At 43.0% G+C, this 24,144-nt stretch overlaps 1 protein-coding gene across 2 annotated transcripts in view; it reads left to right on the top strand.

Annotated features, from left to right (window-relative positions):
* The window catches only part of LOC105665835 (zinc finger protein basonuclin-2), a 262,495-nt gene that overhangs the window by 227,629 nt on the left and 10,722 nt on the right, over window positions 1–24,144 (top strand). For both annotated transcript variants that reach the window (XM_012309351.3, XM_048406309.1), the window contains exon 4: window positions 4,240–4,775. In XM_012309351.3, coding sequence (XP_012164741.2) covers window positions 4,240–4,775 — 536 coding nt within the window. The remainder of the gene's footprint in view (window positions 1–4,239; window positions 4,776–24,144) is intronic.

Raw genomic sequence — 24,144 nt, 5'->3', positions numbered from 1 at the left:
ATGAAACGCTTCGGTGAAATGTTTTCTGCTTTCGCTCGATGTCGTACGTTCGTTCTTTTTCACTGATATTTATCGAGATGACCATTAAAGGTAGAGAATCTGCGATATAACTGCAATATAACTGGTTTAAAGTGAAAGTTTTTAATTTGTGATTATATCGTTTAGTGCTATATAAAATAATGATATTGCTAGTAACATTTTATATAAATTTCAACACCTAATTTAATTTGCCAATAAGTACGTAATCAATTTAACGCGTAAAGATTACGTGGATCAGACACGTTATATCGATCCAAAATATTAAAGAACTTCCTTCTTTACCTCTTCGTTATTATAGGATGGGAATGTTGATGGATGTCGGGTTATATATGAGAAATGTGTGTGGTGAATGTAACAGCTTCCCTTGAGAACGCGTTGATTTTTCTGTATCTATATATATGTATGGTTAGAAGGCATAGAAGGGGACAGAACATGGAGCTCCATCTGTCGACGGCACTGACTTAGTCTAGCAAGATTGAAGAAGTCCTTGCCTCTTTCAAAGACCCACGTCCCTGGCTATTCTCATGGGGAGCCCATAAGAAGTATCTATAACGTTTCTGGTCACGTGGAAAATGCTTGCTTTGGAATATAGAAACGTGGTAGAAAAGTGTAACATAAATTACGTTGTTTGGAGATGAAATAATTAATTAAAAGGAGAGAATAAAAAAATTTTTCGCGTTATCGTCATTTGATAAGAAATTGGTTAAACGTACAAGGCATTGTTAGTTTACGATAACAAGAACCGTCGTCGATTTACATTCCTGTCATTTACATTTTACATTACATATATGAATGCTAAGATACTCTTATATTACCACATATTACCTCATATTTACATTTTACGACATCTTTAACAAGTTAGAAAAGGTTACAAAATAATTCTCAGGGAATTAAGATTCCATACGAACGTTTTCACGATCATCCTCCCCTTCGTATACGATAGACACATACTTCTTTCCTCCGCTGTTATTTCTCATTTCGATAAGAACAAGCAATAGAACGAGTTTACGACTTTTGTACTTATGTTTCCATGGCTTCTTCCGGTTTAAGCCGCTTCTTCGATCTTGAAAAATTAAGACAAGTTTTCTATTAACTATCATAATATAATATAATATAAAACGTAATATAAAACAATCGCAAATTATATATATTTATGGAAATTCTACTGAAATTACGAATTTCATTAGATACGATAAATACTTCAAATATTTTTTATTACTAACGATATTATTACTAACGACCGTGTCTCGAATTTGACTAAACAACCAATTACCTCTCGCTGCGAACTCCAATCTCAGTGCTCATCCGAAACACTCGAAGTTCTTGGAAAACGAGCAAACGAGCCCGTCAACCCATCCCCTGGCTATTCCCGCCTCTTACCCTTCCAGGGTAACAAAGACCCCCGTATTCATCAACCCTGAGAAAGCCCCTTTTAAAAACTCTAAAGCACCCGAGCCAAGCACTCGGACCAATCATCCAGCCTCGATCGTTCCAGAAACGATCTGGCTTTCCGCCGCGCGAGATCCCTGACTCGTCTAGGTGGCGAGATCGTCATCGCGGTTTAATTAAATCGAAAATCGGATAGTCATTAATGACAAGTGGCGCCCGATCGCGATGACTGGCTGGTTTCTATTGATCCCCAGGTGGGACCGTGGCGAGGCGAGCGTCCGCTCGTCATGGGGCCCGATGTGCCACGATATGGCACCTACAGCGACCAGCGACAATCATGGCCGGCGTCATCCCATGACGCAACCACGTCGCACTTTCTCAATATTATCGACTTCGACAAAAAGGACAAGCGTTATGGATCCTCCCATAATCACCATCGCTTTCCCATCGTGCATTGTGCACGACAATGAAGGATTATCTCGCATTTCGGCAACGAATCGCTCGGCGTTAAGGTTAAACCGACTCTGAGATGAACATTAGAGTGGGAAATACTGCGTTACATTACCTTATCGCTCCGCGAATTTCATTTCCATGTGAATTTTCGAATGGTTAGGTTTGCCGCGATTTTTGTTTCTACCTGAGTACATCTTTCGCGAATTAGCGAAATTTTATTAATTACAGTCGTTTTTATTACGTTTAAAGTATCGGAAATTACCTATCAGTTTGCCTTAAAAAGTAGGTATCATACTCGTGTCTGTCAAAAGTAGCGTCAAGACGTTACAGTTTACCATGCGCCCTTCTCAAAGCACCGCTTTTACTCTCATTCACCGTACTTTCATATCATTTACAAGTAATCGATCCCAGATGCTATCGTCGGTATACATCTGCTGCAATTAGAAGAATCAAAGAAGGTGGTCAAATCGGAGCTCTGATCTTCGAGACAACCATATGTTCCTCGCGTTACATAACTCACGAAACCTAACTACTCTCCATTAAAAGTGTACCATTCGTCTCATAACCTTCTTCTCCGAGATCTTCGCGTTCATCGCCTCGTCATGAAAAGAAAAAAGAAGACAAAACGTCACGCATCAATCTTTCGTATTATACGATAAACATCCGCCAGCCTATAAATCGTGAATCGTTCGAGCATATCGATCAAGACAGAGATAGAAGCAGACGGAGAAGGGGTGGATTGACGCGTACCTTTTCGATTAATGTTTTCGTCGTACGCGAAACCCGACAACGATACCATCGGGAGAGGCGGTATGTTTTACGTGTATGATTGTATGTGCGTCTGCGTGGTAAGAAGGTCCATAAACTTTCGTGTCCCGAGATAGGAATCGTCAGGTGCGAAAAGCGTGACGGTTCTGGAGGGAAAGCGCCTCGAGACCTTACGGCCACCGTCTCGACGACTATATACGTCGGTGTCCGTGTCTCTGAGAAAGCAACGCGCTGCTTGGGCCATCGTGTCCGCGGGCGTTTTCCCTCGTGAAACTACGTCGCGATCGCTGCACCGTTCCGTTACAAACGACGGATTGTTTAACGTTTACGCGAACGTATACGATTAGAAATTGGAATACGTGTATGACTATTATACAGAAAAATAAATTTCTCTATCGTATCTTTTAACAAAGCACAAACTTACAAACTGATGTTAGCGAATTATAATTGGAAAAGGAGCGCAGATATAACCAACTGAGTAATGACAACTACCGAGACAAGTTGTACAATGCTGGCTAGAAGAGCAAATGGCAATCGCTGTTTTCACTTCTGTAATATTTAATATTGCCAATTATAGAAACTTAAGCATTGATATTATTGATTACCTTGATATACCGATTTATACATTTCGATAAGATCAACTTTCAACTTTCCATAAAAAGAGCCGTGGTATGTATCTGATCTCGTAGAACAAATGCAGAATTCCTGTAATTTTTATTAAACAAATTGAAATACCCTTTTCTAATCCTACATTTTAGACAATGAAAACGGCTTTTTCCTACACCTTTTACAACTTTAACTAACTATGACCGCATCATATTCGCCGTAAAACCAGATGCTATTCACCTGCTATCAAATATTCCAAGTAAAATCTACGAAAAGTCGCGAAAGAAAGCGCAAGTGCATAAAACAAAGCCCGAGGTCCTCTGCAATCGCATCGTGTCGCGCCGCAGCAACGTAGGTATCACGCGAACAGCGATCGGCGTACGAACCGAGACACTGTGGCGGCAGCAGCAGGTTGATGGATGCCGAGTATTGCCGAGTCTCATGAGAAAATCCGGTTGGTGGGGATACAGCGCGACCGGCCGTACATTCCAGCTCGCAGTATTGGTAGCGAGCAGAAGCGTATCGGTGTTAGTGGAACTATCGTGTTGCGGGCGCGCGCGGTGTGCGTGTGCGTTGGTAACGGTGGCCCGTGTCGTTGGTGTGTGTTGGTACTTGACAATGGTGGGGGCAAGTCCGGTGGCGGATAGGGTGGGGGTAAGTAAGTACCCTCGGTGCCACGACGACCCTAGGTTGCTCGAGAACGATACCCGGAGAGACAGAAGCGAGAGAGACATACGGAACGGTCGGCGGAGCAGGCTAGAGGCCGCGAAAGACAGGAACAAAACGAAAGGACAGCAACCGTGAACGAGAGTGGGTGGGGGCATAGGAGGTGCGGGGGTAGGAGGTGCCACCGAGCGGGTCGCGTGGTGGGGGAGGTTTGTCCACGGTCACCAACACACGCGCTAATCCGCCGCGCAGCGAGAACGAACGAACGCGGCGGGCGACTCTCTTTCTAACCTGTCTCTTTTCCACTGTATGTTGCAGCGCTGGCGCGACTGTCGGCTGGTGGGGATGTCGTCTCCAGCCCCCGTGCCACTGGTAGGGAGGACAAAAGCGGCGGAGGGAGGGTAAAGCAGGCGACGCCGACGACCACGGTGACGACGACGACGACGACGACCGCCGCCGCGGCGTCGAGGGAAGGAGGAGGCGGTGGCGGAGGTGGCGGCGGAGGTGGAGGTGGCGATGCGAGTGGCAATGGTGGGGTAGCGACGACCGGTGGGGGCAGCTGTGGTGGGGATAGGAACGGTGGAGGTGGGGGTGGCGGTGGTGGTGGTGGCAGTGTTGGTGGTGGAGCCGATGTTGCGGAGAAGGAGGAGAGGCCACCGGCTTCAGAGAGTGTCGAGCCGACGGCCGCGTTTGACGTCGCATCTCTCGTACTCTACGGCTCGCGCGCACTACCGATCCGCCTTAAGATCTTGCTCGATCAGTTGTTCAACCAGTTGCAGCACGCGCAAGTGACACGTTTACTAGCCGCTTTCGGCTGGACGTACGAGGATTACACGCGGGGATACATACTGCAGGTGAGTCGATCCATTTCAAGAATCAAAACATCATCACCGAGATAGGAGTTTCTCTTTGCTCGCGAGATAGGAATAGACTGGACGGAACGAAACGGGACGAAACTGAACACGCTGGACAAGGTGACTTTACGGGACAAAGTGCACGAGTCGTTTCGACGAAGAACTTTGACGATCGACGACGAGACCGCGTGACGGAGTGATGTGGATGGAGTAGAGTGGTCGAAGATCGACGATTTTTCGTTTGGGATTACGGTGATCGATAACAAGGCAGTAGGGCAACGCAAAGTGACAGCGATGTATCAGGCCGGCCGCTAATTCGACAAGTTTGATGGATACAACGAAGAAAAATGACAATGTGACGTCGATAGATTAGAGCAGTGGAGTGAAAAACTCGATGACGGACGACGGACTGACAACCAAACGAAACCGACTGGTCGACGAGAGTTTTCATCCTAAATATAACAAAAACGGATAACGTAGTAGAGAAAGTGACAGGTAGTGTAGAATCCGATTCTAACATTTCTCGTATGTTGAGTTTCGATCCAAGTACGCCGATAGTTCCATCGATCCTATCCGACGACCATCGTCGAAACGCATCGATTCGAAATCAACGCCTAGTGACCATTGACGCAGCAAACAAATCAGTGACAAAATGACGTGTCGACATGTCGTTCTATTCGCGAAGTGTCGTTCCGCGGTTTCCCATCTGTTAGATGTCTATTCCTCGGTAGTGTCTATGAACTGAATCGACTCGAAATTGTGAATCGAACGCAAGAACCGCAAACTCTGTGAATTAAAGGGGGTAACAGGAAAAGAGGATGGAGTGAGGAAACGGTTTACGAGAACGGTGTTTGAAAGTGCATCGTGGAGAAGTGCATGGTGTACCCGTTACGCGATCATATGGAAGTCGTGATGGGAATTTCATCGAGGCAGTGCCAGATGAAGAAGATAGCATCAGAATTGTGCAAAGATCAATGGATCCCGAGAATTTGTGATCTTTCATTGAGAAACTGATTTGTCGGTTTTTATAAGACTGTGAAACTGTTCTGCGAGTGCTTAAAACAAAGTGCATGTGGAAACTAGAACAAGAATAAAAAGGTTTCATAAAATAACGACTGAAAGTTTGCTTCGAATCGGTAAACGTTCAATTGCTCGGGTTAGTATAGTCGGTGGATGCGCGATAGAACTGACAGTGATGAACGTAAAGTGTCGCGACGTGTGATTACTCATAGGCTGTAGAGACATTCGATTCGTGGAACGCTTGTCTTCGAATTTCTGAAGCTTTCCTTTTTACTTTCCGAGAATTAAACTTTCGTACGTAGAAAAATTATCGGTGATTGACGTAAAGTGTCGCGACGTGTGACGATCAATCGACTCTGAGAAAAATCTTCGAATCAACGAGCGATTTTCTTTGATTTTCAAATCTCTTTCTCTTTACATGTACCAAGAATACAACATTCGTTTATCGTAAAACTGTCAGTGGTGAACACAGTGCGTGATCATCGATCGACTTTAAGGAATACTTTCCATTTATCTTTAATTTTCTCTTCTTATCTCCCAAAAGTAAAACTTTTGCGCGTAGAGTGACTGCCAGTGATCGACGTAAAGTATTACGGCGCACGATTATCGATCGACTAAAAAGAAAAAAAAATCATTCCATGTGACAAATATTCTTACTCGATTCTCAAGGTTTCTTCTCGCTTCTCGAAACAATTCTCCATTGAAAAACATCACGAAATCAGCGTCAAAAAGAGGCTGTAAAGAAATCAATCGGAACGAAGGACAACGAAGCGTCGCGTCGCCATGGAATTGATGGTCGATCGAAACTAGAGGGAACAGAGAAAAGCTAAGATCGCCGCACGTTTCTTGGAAACGTTGGTTTCGAAAATACGCGCGCTATGGTCGCACATTAATCTCTCTCGCGGTGCGTTATCATCGTCTCTCACACTCTCTCTCTCTTTCTTTCTCTCTTTCTCTCTCTCTCTTTCTCTATCTATCTATCTATCTATCTATCTATCTATCTATCTATCTATCTATCTATCTATCTATCTATCTATCTATCTATCTCTGTCTTTTTGTTTCCACTGGTGCGGCGGCCCGCTAGCGCTAGAAAATGGCCAGTATCCGTGTAAACTGAATTGCACCGATGTCAGCGTGAAATTAAAACGTATGGAAAACCGGTTCTCGCGGCCGTGTATCGTGCGCGCGCGCTCTCGCCTGTTCCGTGCTCGTGCTTGCCCGCTCGTCGCCTCGGAATTTCATCGACCGATGAATTCCGCGCGGACACGCCGAGATCATCTTCGATTGGCACAAGAACCGAGGAGAACTGGCTGAAAAGAGACCACTTTGCAAGAATCTGCGGGAAATCGGGTACGAATCGGATTGCGGATACAGGTGGTACAAAAGTTGGAAGAGACTTCAGAGATGAGGATAAAACGCAAGAGTGATTGGAACCTTCCGTCGATTCCGCTCGATTAAAGTGCATCGATTGCCGGAGGTCCTGATGAAATTCCGATGGATTCGGTTATTTTGAAGCGTACAGTATAGAGAACGAAGGAGATAGCATCGAGGATAAGACGATATGCAATATACCTAAGAGTTGTCGAAGATATTTCCTTCTGTAACATGATCAATGTAAGTCCATTGTTTGAGAGACCGGTTAAAATTTGATCTTTGTCTTACAAGTTCTGTATTTGTGTCTATCGACACTTGGATTAAAAAGCTCGAATATTTTAGTGGAGATTCGATTCTTCCGAAAACTTTCTGTCAGGCGTGAATGGATCGATGTTAGAATGCCTGAAGAAACGTAAGAATTTTCGAAGGTTTCCCATTGTTTGATTCGATTAAAGTGATTCATCTGCAAGGAAGTTTCCTCGGTGCCGCGTCGAGTGTCGTAGGTCGTGCGAACGCATCACTGAAACTGGCGGAACGTGTTGAGAATACGAAGAGGGCGGTCCTCGTCCCTTCAGGAGCGCTTTTTCTGCGGCTTCGAGCCAGCCCGAGGGCGTCTCGCGCTCCAAATCACGCTAACGGGTGATTACAATGCCCGACAGGCGACTATTTCCTCGGAACATCCGCCATCTAGCGATCGACCTCTCAAAAAAGTCCTGCTATCGATATCGATGCCAACTTATAGACCAATTAATCGTGTACAGAGTAAAGCTGTACAGAGCCACGGTGACTCACGGTACTCAACGCGAACAGACATATTCTTCGCTATACTACTTCAATAATATCCAATAATACAATTGTTTACGATCTTTTTATCGTAAAGACACACGAACGTTTCTCTGTGTTTGATGCAATATCGGGTTAATTCTTAATGATAGTTTTTGGTATAATACAATTGTTTAGAATTTTTCCATCTCAGATACGTAGCACCGTTTTCCTTCGTTTGAAGTAACATCAGGTCGATTCTTAGTAATCGTTTTAACACATTCGCTGTTACCAAAATACGATTATATCATTTTTAGAATTTTACGCTTTTTTAATCACATATGTCTGTATTTTAAGTTACATATACAATGTTTTTACCGAAACGCGCACGCATAAACCCAACACTTACGTCAGCGGCATTATGTATTGCTGGATAATTGGAGCGACGCAACCTATCGCCAATAGCAGCGAATGTGTTAAAGTACAAAAAATGGTATACATTTGAAACCAGATGGGAGATATCGTTCATGTTAAATATCCTAGCAAAACTTTCTAGAACTTACTGAGATCTTTCGCTAGAATTTAAAGTCTTACTAAGACAGTTGCTTTTCTCTAGGCATTGTACGTGCCGAACGTACATCGAAAAGTACGTGCTTGAAAAGGTGTCGCGACGCGGTGCCGTAGAAATTCGTCGAACGCGCTAACGACGCATCGTGCCGATAGTTAGCGACCGAGCGAGAAAGTCCACGGATATTTATACAGGCTTAACACGCGAAACCGGAGTTACATTTGATACTTTCACTGTATGAGCTCCGGCGCGATGCGTCTTCGTCAGTTCGATCGAGAATGTAGAATAGTCGCGCACGATACGCGTGGAAATTCGAATTCCGATTAAACACCGATATATACTTTGCTCGTGAGTTCGCGCACGCTATCGTTGACGAGTAGCCAAATAAATTGTATAAAAGAATAGTGGATCTTTTCGACGTATAAATCGTCATTGCCATATCGTTGTCGCAAAGAGAATCATTTCGCTCGACACAAGCGATATGAGAGTATAAATAACGGTAAGAAAGTAAAAATGAACGATTGACGAGACAAAAGGTCGAAAAATTTGTAACACAGGAATGAGAATTAAAGTCCTAATACCATCGAGGCAATAAACTCGAAATCTCATAAGAAATCAAACGATAGATCAACTCGTTTCAACGATCGATCAACATCGTTATCCGCACTGATAGAACGTACAACAATACTATGGACAGAAGTACAAAGTTTATCACTTCGCTAAGTGCAACAAAAATTTATCCAATTCGATGAAGATCAAAGCGATATTTCGACGATTGACAGATCCATAATTGATCAGCGTCGTCGATTCATTTTCGATTATAACCACGCTGAAGTAGGCAATTCTTCCTGAAACCACGATTCCGCCGTGATATTCTAGGCAAATGTCAAGGAGAATGGAAACCTGTTTGCTTCCAACAGGATTAACGAATAGTCCGATGCGATCCTCGTGATCCGCGGTTCTACTGGAAATTCGATTCATGAAAGTCGCATTTAGATGGCACACGATGACAATAAGCGTCGTGAAAGCGCGTGTAAAAAGCGGATTCCAAGATGAAATAAGCACTGTCCGAGTATTGTCGGAGGTATCGTGTTTTTTTCAAGCTTGTTCTTTGAAACCCATCATGCCGTGATCGGACGTCAAACGAGTCTGCTCGATCGTGGACCGTTAATGGACGACGGCGGCTCGATGCACGCGACATATTCCCGACCAATTATCGCGATATCCCCAAAGCGGGAAGGCGCTAATTCCGCGTTTCACCGGCTCGACTTGTCGCTTGTTACGTCGACGTTATCACCGATCGTCGACGAGGTACCGACAAAGTTACCATTTTCGATCGGATCTTTTCGAGTCATTTCGATCTCGTCGATATTTCTGGACTATCGTTGTATGGATCGAAAGATCGCGTGCGAGATAATCCCATGGCGAAACAAAATTTTGTGATTTACGATGATCAATGATGATTTTACTTCGATTCGAAGATCGATACTTTTCCTTTTAAAAGAAATTACTTTCAGTTGACAATTTTGGACTTTGGTTTGAAATTAATATTTATGGCGCGAGTTAATTTCGATGTGATTGAAAATCTCGAGTTTCTATTTAGGTAAAATTTCATTTCGCTAGCAGGTAATTTTAGAACTCAACTACCCTAGGACGTAATCTTTGTTCAAATTATACGACAATTCACTGTCATCGCCGCTTCCAACTTTGAACATCGAGCTGCGCTCAACTTAACAAGCAGAGACAGCAGTCGTCGGCAATTTGTCGAGCGAAAATCGTCCCGAAGGTTTTCTAGAAATTATGTCGCGAGCGAAAGAGAGAAAAAAGGACGTCGTTGGTCGGATTCGCGAAATTTATCGTTGCTCGATCTTTATTTTTCTAAGCGAAGGCATCACTGTCAAACAGTGTAAAGGAACATTGGAGCTTGGACAATGTTATATACAGACTGTATTATCTTTTGTAATTGAAACGCTTCTTGGCACATACATGCTCGGCCACAGGCTTCAAAAATAGTTTTAGAACGCATTTCTTACAGTTATTTTTGCGTTCTCTCGCGTTAGAAGAATTAGAGGATTGAGTTTCCAGATAATTCGAAGAAGCCTTACGAATATCAATGAATTTAACTTAACATTATTCCCGAGAGTTTAAAGCGACTTGTTAGTAATTTGCTATTGACAGAAGGTTCGAAAATATGAGAATTCCAAACGGAAGTTTCGCCTAGATCGTAATGGTGGCTTCGTTCGCGCGAGTTTCTTCCTCCTACGCTCTTTTTATCGAAAGTGGCAGATCACTCACGATGATCGTGCTAATTATAGTATCCTGTTAAACGCTATCTATCACTGAGCGATAAACTCCTCGTAATGATTCTTCTATTGCCTTGAACAGCGCGTTTCGTTTCGAGTTCGACGAAATTAATCGACATCAACCGGTAATTTTGCGTTTTAACTTAAAGTCGCTGAGTGGAAGATTGTAATATTCGTCGTATTTTATATCTTAATATATTTCCTTTTTTCACGACATTATTACAAATTCTCAAACCAAACGCTTGAGATTTCCGTGCAGGGATTTGAAATAGAAGGAAAGATTTTTTTACCAACAGTTATATACGTCGGTAATAATTCGACTCCAAGATGGTTGATGAGGAAATATCACGTCACGAAAGCTTGATAACGACCGTATATTATTATACAAACGCTTCTATTCAACCCTGTGGTTGTTAAAAAATTATCGGTAACAATGTAGGCACGCACTACCTGGCTTCATTCGTTTCTTTTACGTAAGGACGAAAAGGAGAATTGTGAATCGATTATTTTCCGAAGACAAATATATGTTTGCAAATATTTGTTCTTTTTCCGATTAGTTATTTATAAATAATTACGTAGTTGTGTAGTTGTGTAATTGCAAAGGTTATGTACACATATTACTTTTCACGAAATTATCGAAATTGCTGTACGTTCCACAAGGCTCTGACAAAGGCAGCTTTCCAAAACTCTATGACAGTTTTAAATTGGATCAAAGAAATTTCTAGATTCTTAATCCATAGAAGGGAAATCACTTTGATGCTATACATATGTAGCTATATCGAATCAATTCAACAATTACATAGGATATTAAACTTAGAGTGGACGCTTTAAAAACTTTCTGCCAATAATCTGTCAGTTTCAAACCGAATCCCAAATAGTCCATTTCCTCCCATCTATCTGAACAGCAGTCATCATCGATCGAAACGACTCTTCTCTCGAATGGATATTCGATACAGCTGGATAGCTATATCTATCTTGATCCAGAATAAATTCACAAAAATAACTCCCATTAAATGACTTCGTCGATAGATAGATTAAACGATATTAGTCGCGTAGATAAATTTCCGCGGTGAAACGGACTCGGTACGTATCGGGCTATCTTCTTGGTGCGAGCCGGAGGGAGAGGTCGCGGACGTGGAAACGGTAAATCATATCGCGGCCGTGGCGGCGTGGCGTATCGAGCACGAGTTTCGCGGAGCGGAAGGCAATTTCGCACGACAAGCGGCGGCGGCGGCGGCGGCGGCGGCTGGCAATACGGCCGTGGAATCCGGTAGGGTTTCGCTGGGAGCAGAAGCATCGCAGTTTACTGCGGATGCCTCGACGGAACGCTTTGGAGAACGTGAAACCGCCTTCAGCCAGTCGCGCATCGATTTACGAGCGAATTCTGTGCCCGGAGACCGCGTCGCGAATCGCTCGACCCCGAAGCGAGGACGTTCGAACGCGCACTCGATGACTCTTTGTCGAACGTGCCTCGATGTTTCGCCGTTGTTCACACAGGAGAGCCGGCGCAAAAACGGGAATTCGTAGTTTGAAATGCTCTTACGTTATTAACGATTTATCGAATCAATCAAAGTTACTTCGCCAAGAAAACTTCCAAGGATCTAAATATCATCGCTATAAATCTTCGATTACCATATATTACCATATATATATATATATATATACATGCTAGTAAACCTTAAAAAAAAAAACTATACCTAACGTCACGATAACGCGGCTGTTCGTTCTACTAAAACAACCTGATCATCTAGAAACCGTACGGTGGAAGACGAAAAGTGCGTATCGATCTTGAAGTGAAATAAGTCGATCGACCAGATGACGATCGCCGCTCGGCCGTGCTCGATAATATCTGTTCGATCGGCGATCGGCCGGTTTATTAGCAGGCAACGTGCGCGAGCGCGCACTCCCGTCGTTGACAGCCATAATTGTATAAGCTTTTTTCCCCCGTGGCGCGTTTTCTTCTTATTAGTGCGACTATTCATCGACCGGCGATTTTTCCCCCGTGGCCACGTCAGCCGTGAAAGGGCCGCAGGCAACCGTGACGAATTTATCCGCGAGCGCTCGGAACGGGCCGATTCCAGTGGAAAACGAAAGTGACGAGCCTGACGGATCTGCCACTGAGAGAACCCCCGTACCAACAAAGCGCCAGCGCGCGAGTTTTCACGGATCGACGTGAGTTTGGCGACGGGCCGCGAGTCTTTTTGCCCGAATGGTCGATCAACGTTATTGAGAAATTTTTGGGCAGGATTGTGGAATCTTTTACACGGAAATTCTGACTTTTATTAATTTTCGTTGCAATTTTAGGATATGCGAATGGAGTCGAATAGATGGTACAACACAAAGACTTTGAAAGGCTGTAATTGGATGAGAGTTAGAGAAGGGTGAGATTGATCAAGGATGAATCAAGTTAGTCAATGAATCAAATTAATCAATGAATCGAATTAATCGCTGAATCGAATTGATCGACGAATCAATTTATCTGTATCAAAATTTTTGGTGTTAGGTTTAGATTGTGAAGGAATTTTTGATATTTCTGTGGTTGAACAATAGTTGAATAATAACAGACGCGCGAGATTTCCACGGATTAACTGTCGATCAACGGCTGCGAAGACAATCCTTTTGAACCTGACTCGCTTCGGCGTTTCAGCATTTGCGTAGGCATCGTTCTTTTCGCTGTCACGTGCTCTTGAACGGCTTCGCGATGATCGCGATTACATTGACTAACCTTGCATTGTGAATCTAACTGCGCTTTGCTCTTTACGAGCCTTCGATTCGATTTACGTGCCGAGCCAATGGAACTTCGTCCGACGTGCCAGTCCGGAACGGCGCTGCGAAATACTTCAACTTTGACATTTTTAGCGACGCCCTTCTTCCGAATTGTACAACGAGCCGAAAATTTCCCAAATGATCATATCCAGTCGCACTCTACTCTAAAGTCTTTCGCGCAACGTTCAACCTCCAAAGAAGTTTACTTTTATAGCAAATTTCAAACAGAGATCACAGGCACAGAAATTTTTACGTACACGATTCTCGAAATTCGCGTAAACAGAGACGAAAAGAATAAGGGAAATAAAGAAAAATACACACGCGCGCGCACGTAGCTTGGTCGATTCGTAGGATCGAAAGTGGCAAAGATAAGTAGACGCGAGGCGAAGAGCGGAAACCGGCAAAGATGGTAGCCCGGAGCCGATCGACCTGTCATTACTCCACCTCGATGGGAGCATGATCCAAAACCGTAAATTACAGAGCATTCTGGAGTGGAGAAGACGATGCACAGACTCGAACACGGCTCGATCGAGGGATCGAGCGACAGAGGGTGAAATAAGAAGAGAAAGAGTTAAAGAAGAAGGTGGGGGAGGCGGTACGACGCGATGTCGGATGAAAGGGGAGACGAGAAGAAGAGGATCGACGGCCCGGGTCGATCGCTCGAGCGGAAACGCGAAACCGGGCGCGCGATCGGCTCCGAGGAAATTAAAACTCGGACCTGGCGTTTACGTCTGTACTACCGATCCTTCGTGTTTCACACGGAGCACGGAGAAGAGGACAGGAGGAAAGAAAGGGATAAGGAAAAGCAGGAGATCAAAATTCTTCGGGCAATGGTAATCGTGCGTTTCGTTGATGGTGGATCGCTGCCGGAATTGTGAAAAATTGGCTAGTGACATGGATCTTGGTAAACGCGGTGATAACCGGAGAATAGTTTCTTAGTTGTTTCACGAGTTATTAGAAGGACAAGAATTCTTTCTGAGTAGCGTCGTTGTTCGTGCAACGTGGTTGTTTAAGGAATTTAAGATAGTCTTGTTACTCTGTCAAAAATAATATTTCACTGCATACGATATAGAATACAGAAATAAAATTAAATAGCCTAAAATTGCATCGTTTACGCGAAACTACAAATATCAAGTTAAAGACGGAACGACTGAAAAGTTAAAAATAGCGAAAAGAACGGCACCATCGAATCGACCATTCTTTCCCGAAAATTCTCCATTTTATTTCGCTGATTCTAACGAAGAACCGCGATGCATCGTACGCTTCGTTAGGCGACGATCGTATCAACTTGGTTAGCAGGAAGTTTGCGTTAAAAAAAACCGCGTTAATAGACGAGGCAGATTTCTTGGTCCGGTCGAATTAAAACGTAACGCGTGACGCTCCTAGCCGGAACGAACGTCCGTGGCTCGCAATCGCTGAAATACAAACGCTTGTCAGCGGTATCGCGTTTTTGACGTTAATCATATTCGCGATCGAGTTATACAATACCTGTTTGTAACGAGCTGTAACTGTTAAATAACGAGCGCAGCCGTTCGTTCGTTGTTTTCAATTATCTCTGTGTTTCATTTGAATTCATTTTTTAGAACTTAGATTGCAGATTTGAAAACTATTCTATTTACGTTCTCAAATTCTTTCATTCTAAAGTTGACTCTTTAATGAGCTAAATGGATCGAATGTGAAATATGAAATATTATTTAGGGTAGGATGAAAATTAGGATAAGAGATTTAGGCTCCTTGAGGTGTACTGTGGGTGATTTGGGATTAAAGGCTCGTTCGTGTAGGTAATTGATGATTAAAGGTGCTGGATGGAAAGTGTCGTGTAAGCGAGCGAAAACTCTGGCGTTAAGGCATTGGATAATTATACCGTGCAGGTTTGATATATTACGTGACAAGTTTAATATGCGAATAATTATATAGTGGTGTGGAATGGAGGTGACAAAGAGCACGAAGTTTTATATTGTGACGCTAAGCGCTCGGTATACGGACATTTTAAAGAGTTATGAATATGAAAAAATTATAGGGGCAAGGTATTTCTCACGTAAAACTATGGCAATAAATATACTCAAAGATCACAGATCGACCTCGATTGCTATAAAATTTTTATTCTTTTAATAATCGGTGTCCAAATATTCTATTTTAATGGAAGAAAATTTATACTTACCCGGAAATGTAATGCCAGTTCGTGCAATTTAATGATACTTAATGATCGATGAATTAGCGTCAAAGTAGAAATGAAGGATCGACGAATCGAAAATTTATCGTAATACACGATATTTCAAAATTTCGTGAACACCATTTGATTACATAATTAAAATATTTTTCACGTCGACCATCAAAAACCTAAAAAGCTGAGAAATATGTTCTTTTAACGTCAGGACAGTACACAAGACTGGAAACGCATTCTCGCAATTGAAATTGGATATTCTTCCCTTCAAAAACAAAAAGACAATGTCCAAACGACCAAGACTCGAGAACTCTATCCACGAAGATCCAAAACTTCCACAAACACTCCGCAGGCACACGAAAACCGTGCATCCTTCGATCGAAGCAACTGGCCAAGCAAAGATCCAAGCGGCCACAATCCAAACAACCGAGAACCAAAGAAGATTCCACTCCAGGAAAGCCAAGAACTCGATCGCGCGACCGACACCCAAACACTCGACGATCTTAATTTAGCCGTAACCGCGAACCAACGGATACCTTCGCAAATACCTTCGACTTGTTCGAAATTTCTACTTTGTTCTTCCTACCAAAGACGAGTCGATATCCATCGAACATATTCAGGTGTCACGATATTCCACATCGTCGTTCGTAATTCGTACGCCTTTCGACCTTGCCAAATAAAACGAAACTGGCAAATTTATGGTTACGTAACAGGTTTATACATTTTTCTGTTTCTCTTATTCAACCTATACAGACAGCTTTGAATGCTTTTCTTTCCAGGTGATTCTGCAATAATTTAAACAAATAGTAATCGGACGGCGGCGTTAAAATACGAAAAATTCAGTTTCTCGATTGAAATCTTTCTTCTTTCTAATCTCTTTCTCTGCCATAAAATTCACACCCACTCGTTGAACGTAGTATTTATTCGTCGTAGCGTCTTTCGTTCCAACATACTCCGCTATATTTCGCGTGGAAATTAGCCACGTGTGTTGAAATCCTTCTTTTTTTTTTTTGTTACTAAATATTAGAGAAAATAGGATTTTTCGAGTCGTGCAGCCCGAGGTCATCGAGAATTACCATTGCTGCCGCGATAATGGTGGCGTTAAACGCACGGATCAGGTCGATCAAAGTCACATTGTTCATCGTTGGACGATGAATACTTCTACCAGCGATCATCGTTGGGACGAAGTACATAAAGAGTATCGTTGGAAAGTAGAAAACACGACGGTACGAGGAAAAGGAAAGAAGGAAGAAAAAGAAGAAAAGAGGAAAGAAAAAAAGAAAGAACTGGAAGAAGGATGAAATTCGCCGCGATATCGATCGTTAATGGCCGGTTCTCGATTCCGGGACCGTGGTCGCGGCGGAACAAAAGGACCAACGAGTATTAACGATCGAGGACCGCGAACTGGCCGATTCGGTGGCCGATCCCGCGGCTCGATAACGTTCCACGGGCCTTTTTTCTTAATGTACTAATGCGTAATGCCAGTGTTTAATGCCGTCTGCGCCGCGTAATCACGGTGCTCTCCTGCGGCTGTAACTGATTGAAACCGCCGCGTCCTCGTGCTCTTGTTCAGGCAAAAAGGGCGCCGCAAAATTGCCCTGAACCAAGGGATAAACGGACTGGACGCGATACCGCTTCGAGATTCCGCGTTCGTTTCCTTCCTTTTCGTCCGCGGTGTCATCATCCTTTTCCCTTTTCAAACGACCACCGATTGGTAACTTCCTTTCTGACCTATATGGATTCCACTTGCTGCTCTCATGAGTCTTTCCATTATCTACGTTATTCTCTAATGACGAATAATTTTACGCGAGATATGCTCGTATGTTTACCAAGTTTAAGAACTGAGAATATGCAATCCATTCTATAGAGAACGTGTTAAGTAGTCGTGGTTTTTTTTTTCACGCGACTTTAATACGTTCGAACGTTGCACGCAATAATGTGTAACAGTTTAAGTAACAGAAGCTTTTAGCACAAATGTATGTTGTAAGAAAACATCGGTGTCTCGGTCAATCGCGAATCAATCTTTATTAAATTTTTGCACAACGTTCATAATGTATCAAAGTACTTTTATCGCGCGTACAAACAAAAATCAACGCCAGGAATTATTCCACGGATACGTAAGCCTATGTAGGCACTAGCGACAAACCTTTGATAGTTATATGTTATAATAGTTATATATTAGAAGAAGAAGAGGAAATTGTAGTTTTGATCGATGCTAGCCAGAGCATAACGTCATGTATAACTACTCGAAAAAGTGGATCGCGATTGCACGAATACTTTCGTTACACTGTATTATTTTTCCTTCGGTAACTTTCGGAAAAGGATTACTCCACACGATAAAGTTGCTACCACGGTTCGTCAAAAATTGTATAATTGCGTGACACGCGTAAGAAACTGATCATCGTGCAAAAGACGTGGTTCGTCGACAAAGTATTTAAATTTCGAAAGGAACACGCCAATCACGATAATGGAAATCTCGCGAAACAACTAGCAGCTAAAAAAAAGCTGCAATACCAAAGTGACCGGCTCATGGAAATCACGCGTAATTATCGAAACTGCGAAACACGGCATAAAAACGCTTCGAGTTCGTATTTTCGATCTCGATTATCCCCGAAGAAAGCACGCGAGCCTATTTCTTCGTCGCCGAGCATCGAAATCACCCGTGTAACACCTCGAACAGAGACCAATTCGCTTACTTGCTTACGTAACAAATCAACGTATCCCATGGCTCGTTCTTACACGCGTGTAAAGACGAGTACCGCCGATACGAAGAAAGAAAACAACGAAAAAGAAAAAAAATTCCAAAGAAGCGAAAAAGGCAGAAACCTCCTCGGACGGAAGGAGAAACGCAGTAACCGGCCGAAACGGAGACAGAGAAGAACGGTTTTGACTGGTGGGAGGGACAAGGGGAAAGAGAGACTGCAGGTAGCTGCAATCCAATTTAAAGGCGGATATCCACGCGAGATCTTCACGATTTCTACACACGAATAAGACAGCGGGCACCGGCCGTGAAATCATATGCGGTGTCCAGTCACGGATGGCATTGCCGTCGATCGGTGTTGTCTCTCCTTTCGGAGGGAAACGCGAACCGGCGGCTCGACTCGTTCGCAATCGCGCCGATAGATGGCGACAGCGACCGGGAACGCCAACAGCGAGCGAGCGAGTCGTTTGGCGGCGGTTTGGCCGGGACTTGAGGAGTCGCGTTAGTTCCGCCGGGGCGCGTGCCCGCGCTACGTTGGTTAAAAAAAAAAAAAAAAAAAGGAAGAAGAAGATAGAGATCATACGTCAGTTATGGATTACGATAGAAGTATATTTTATTATTTGGCACGTCGTAAGAAACATCTTAGGATCGATACGACGTTGAATCGGAAATATAGTTTTAAAAATATAGCCCGACGTTGAATATCTGTTTTATTCTATTATTATAATTTTGTTTTATTAGTGTTGGAAATCTTGCTTAATAACTGTATTAAAGGTTAGAAGTTAAGGCAACAGGATGAGACTCGTTAACTAACACAAAGGAAACATAGCTGAATTTATAATATCCGTTCTTTATTTTATGCGTTCACAGCCCATCATCGAGTTTCCACATAGATATCAAAAGCTTCGTTGCCAATTAACAACGATCCAGAAACGCTAGTCCCGTAAAAACAAAGAAACCTCCTACGTGTGCATAGAAGCTACGCGATATTTAAACTCGGCTTACCAAGCAACCCGCTGTTGACCAGTCCTGACACCATTAAAAGGGGATAAGAAACAGAAGAAGAGTAGAAGGAGATGAGAACAGATAGTGAAAAGAGATACACGCGATAACTCTATCAATGACGCAAGGGATCCTTTTGGAGAAAAAAGAATTTATTTTTGAGCTTCGCGGAATCCGAAACGGATACCGAACAGACATAATACCGATGAAAAATAAGTGGAAACGGAGAAGTCCGTGTGCCACGCAGATTTTCCTAAGAGCCAAGAGGTCGCAAATAATGAGGAAAGTAACTGGCTATGCTCGTAAAAGTTGATTGGACGGGGCGAATGAAAATAATCGCTGGGTAATAAAAATCGCGCCGAACGGTCGTTGAAATATTGTAAAAAAAAAAAGAAAGAAAGAAAGAAAGAAAAAAGATCGTTTCGTGCGAGAGAACCGCGATGGAAAGCCCCGCAGTCGCGTCGATAACGATCGAACAATTTCACTAACGCGACCAGAGTGTAACCACGACTGGTAATTGCCAGGGACTTAATTAAAGGACTAATTGGGTGCCGATGGAAGGACGACGGTAAACGCCCAACGAATTAAGAACGTCCGACGATGCTGCGTTCTTGCTTAATTATGCAGGCCGTGTATCAATCTTCCACCTCCAGTCTCGATCTCGCCGCGTTCAAGCCGGGAAAGTCGAGCCTCGTTGACGGAATACCGTGCGTTAATTATTATTTCGTGTCGCACGGTTAGTTTTCTACGTGTGACTTTTCTTTTGGGTCTTCTCTTTCACGGTAGATTTTCGGTACGGAGCGACGTGATGTTTTTTTTTTCCTGTTTCACTTCTTTTTGGTTGTTATTTCGTGTGATTCATTGGTGGCCAGATTGAAGATTATGCGCGGGAACGCGCGAGGAATCGTATTAAATTGTAGATTTATACGAGATGAATGTGCGCTTTCTTTTTCTTGTTTTTCGAACAGGGAATGGTGCTGCGAACGAGCTAATTGTGCTCGGTCCATTCGTTACGATGCTATTAAAATCGCCATCAGCAGATCGTTATGTCACATTACTAGTTTATTTTCAGAGTTTCTATGAAATCAGATTGCACCATTATTTCGATAATTAACGCTCTTAACGAACTTGTTTATGTTCCAATAAAAAAAAAATAAATAAATAAAATAAACCACTCGACGCTGGAAATTCCATGGAAATTCTTTTCCTCTATCAGGAAACATTTGTTAATTAAACTACCGGCGCTGTTGTCTCTGTGTTTTCGGACCAAAACAAACTTTTGGATCAAAGCGTATCAGACACGTGCAAATGTCACGCCAAACGTGTTTCGTGTCTAAAGCACGTTTTACGCTCTCTACTACGTTCTCAAGGTCGATTAAAATATTACGTAATCTTAAGTATAACGGTACGAATTACCTGATTCAAAGCTGAGAACTTTAAATGTATAATTATACAGCACTTAGGAGACAATCGATTTAATCTGTTGAACGATTCGCAAGAAAATCGTCGAGTTTCTTCTAAGCAGAATAAGCGAAAACTTTTCAGCGGTAGATATCGATTACTTCCACGACAAGTAAACGCGCTGTTCAACGAGAAAAACCTAGAACATGTTGCGTAACAACGAGTAAAAATTCAAAATTATAAAGTAGAAACATTCCGTCAAATACGATAGATGCATGTCAGATTCCTCCGTCGTAAACAGCAGACCATCGCTGCTCCGAGCGAAATCAATCGTTGCGGATTTTTTGCTCGTGCTTCTTGTTCTTTCGATCGATCAATTTACCCATGCAAACTAATCAAAATAATCGAAAGCCGCGCAAAAAGCCGAGCCAGCGATGAACCGTTGTGAGCGTTTTCCTAGAGGCAATTCGAGCGGAGGATTTTCGCGAAGCGCAACGAGTCACGCGCCTCGCGCTCCGTTTCCGTGAATAATGGCGATTGTGCGACCGATTTCATTAGCTTGGGTGATTTTTCCGTGAGAAGACGGCCAGAAGAGACCCCGTAGCACGCGGTCGTGCCCGCTGCAAGCGGGTTAAACGCGATTCACATCGTTCCGATTCTCACCGCGAGCCGTATGATTTATTTTTTTGTTTAAATTACGTGCCTTCCTAGTCAGGCGTTTCCTTTCCTTTGTTTACGTCGCGTAAATCTTGCGGATCGCCGAGCATGATCGACGACACGAGGGGAAACTGCAGGGTGGGGATGCGTTTGCACAAGCTGATTCGAAGGAAAACAGGGAAAAGAAAAGGAAAGGAAAGGAAAGGAAAGGAAAGATTCATGCGTCGCGTCGACACAGGCGAACCTTTTATCGGCAGCATGATCGCGAAATAGAACATTATGAAAATTTAATTGGAAATGTTCCGTGAAAACAGAAGCCGCCGCACGTTTCGAAGGAAAGAATTGTTATATGCAAATAATTAGATGAATTTATGGTCGATGCGCAACCGGGGTACCGCTTCTTTTTCTTTTCCTTTTTCGTGGGAAATCTTTGGCCACTTCGGTGTATTTAGCATCGTATTCTGCCGCAGGTTAAATGCTTTGTATTCGAATGGTACTATAATTGTGTATTGTTGGTGTACCTGTTGTACTATTAAATAGATGAATCTACCTGATTTCATTTAGATTTCTAAACTACGATTATTTAAATATATTGGCGATTTTCAACGAACAGTAAACCTATCAATCGACAAACGAACAGCCTAATTTATTAAATAAATTTATTTTATTTTAATACCGCGGTGTTCCGTAATATCATGCAACAACTTCTTATAAATAGCGCATCTTTTATTATGCCTCTTGTGATTTATGAAAAAAAGATAAAAGCTTACACGTAAAACGATAGAAGAAACAGTCAATTTATATAAGTTCTTCCTGGTGATATTTCGAAATTGCGTTTCTTTGCTATCGCGGTGACAAGAATATGTCCAGGAAGAGAAGCTTAGATTCGCGATGGCCACAATGTAAAATACGCAAGAAATAACCGCACCCGGGGCGATTTAAGATACAGTAAATGACGCATGAACGCGCTCGCTGACAGTGACGCTGCCAGCTTGATGGTAATTTCGTCTCCTCTCTATATACATATATACCTACATTTTTCATCCATCTTTAAACGCCATTGGCATTAACGTGACTTCTGAAATCAACGGAACTGGTAAATTTGATAAGACAAAAAATTCGCTTATAATTTAACTTTTTTGCTACTTTGCCGTAGAATCTAATATCGCTGTTACGATGGTTGCTTTCGGTGTTTTTACACGGTGCAAAGAATCCTAATCAAGAGTAGAATATGTAATTAGTCAGTACTTTAGCAACGTCTTTGTTCCACTGTACGTAACACGATGTAAAAGGAACGCTCTATCGCTGTTAATTATGGCGTGCGTATTTACGATCAGTTTAATTAATCGAAATACACTCGTTCGACCAAGATCTGTCGTTACTCGCTTTACGCAATTAGAAATTTCAATATACGATAAATAGATGTGGCAGTTCTAACGATAGAAGTTCACATTCTGACGAGTAAATTCGATTAACAGAAGCTCGTTTATTCGCACTAGCTAACACTTTGTCCCTATAAATAGAATTGTACGGTTCACGTGGAAAAGAACCGTCTATTAAGCTTCGCTGAAACTCCGTGCCACCTGACAATTATCCTCGCCTTTCGATTCCCGTTGTATCGAAACCGTGTCACCTGAGTACTCTGCGCGAGCAAAAAACCACAACATTCCATCTGAAAATAACCCACTGTTCCAAATTGATACCAACGTCGGACCGTGCGTCACCTTTCTGAAACCTAGTTCAACAATGCCTCTGTCCAAACGAGCGACCAACGCAAGGTTCAACGTCCTGCTGGTCTATTATCATTATCATTATCCCATCAGCGGTCGTGGAAATTAATAAAATCCCCCGGACGTAGGGATAAGCAGCGCGACGTTCGAGTTCATCGGCCAATTTAAAGGACATTAGATGTCCCAAAAAGCGGCGAACCGCTCGACAGAAGAGGCAAGAAACGGCTGATCGCCCGGAGGAGGCTGGCCTCGCGCAAAAAGAGACATTCTAGCGTGCGGAAAGATATTACCGATTATATGGTATCAACGGTTTAGCGATTGCTCTCACGTACGCGTGATTTCGCTAATTCGACTGTTACCGCCGCCCCTCCGGCCCCGTGTCCGCTGCCTCTTCGATCATTACCAACCTCTGCCTCCGAGCTGTTCAATTTGCTGTCCCCTGAATCCACTCCAGTCCGTTTCGTTTCTTCTGTCTGGCCATGGCTCTCCTTTCTTTCGTATTTCCATCTTTTTTCTCCTCTCGTCCACTCTCAAGCGGTAGATTTGTTGCGATTCGAGTAACTCGTATTTTAACCGTTTCGTGGCTCGTTCGATGTGGAAACGGTGGAACGTGCGGTTAGTCAAGTGTTGGCTGGGTGGTTTGTCGCGAGGTTCAAGGGTTTCGCCAGTCGTTCGTCCTACTAACTTTAGCATAACTCGTCGCACGATGTAATTTGCGCGCGCATAACGTATTAGATAGGTATAGCAAACTTATTACGCGATATATCACACCTGAAACCAGGCAAACGAGAAACCATCACCCTCCAAAGAATCGTCAATGAACGAATTAAACATCGAGCCAAAATTCGGCTCATCCCATTCGAGATTAATCAAATCACAATGAAAATCTTCTACGTTCGACGTTTTAAGAATTATCATCAA

Source organism: Bombus terrestris, chromosome 6, assembly GCF_910591885.1.
Source record: "Bombus terrestris chromosome 6, iyBomTerr1.2, whole genome shotgun sequence".
In the NCBI taxonomy this organism is placed as follows: domain Eukaryota; kingdom Metazoa; phylum Arthropoda; class Insecta; order Hymenoptera; family Apidae; genus Bombus; species Bombus terrestris.
This window is presented reverse-complemented; position numbering and strand designations above follow the sequence as displayed.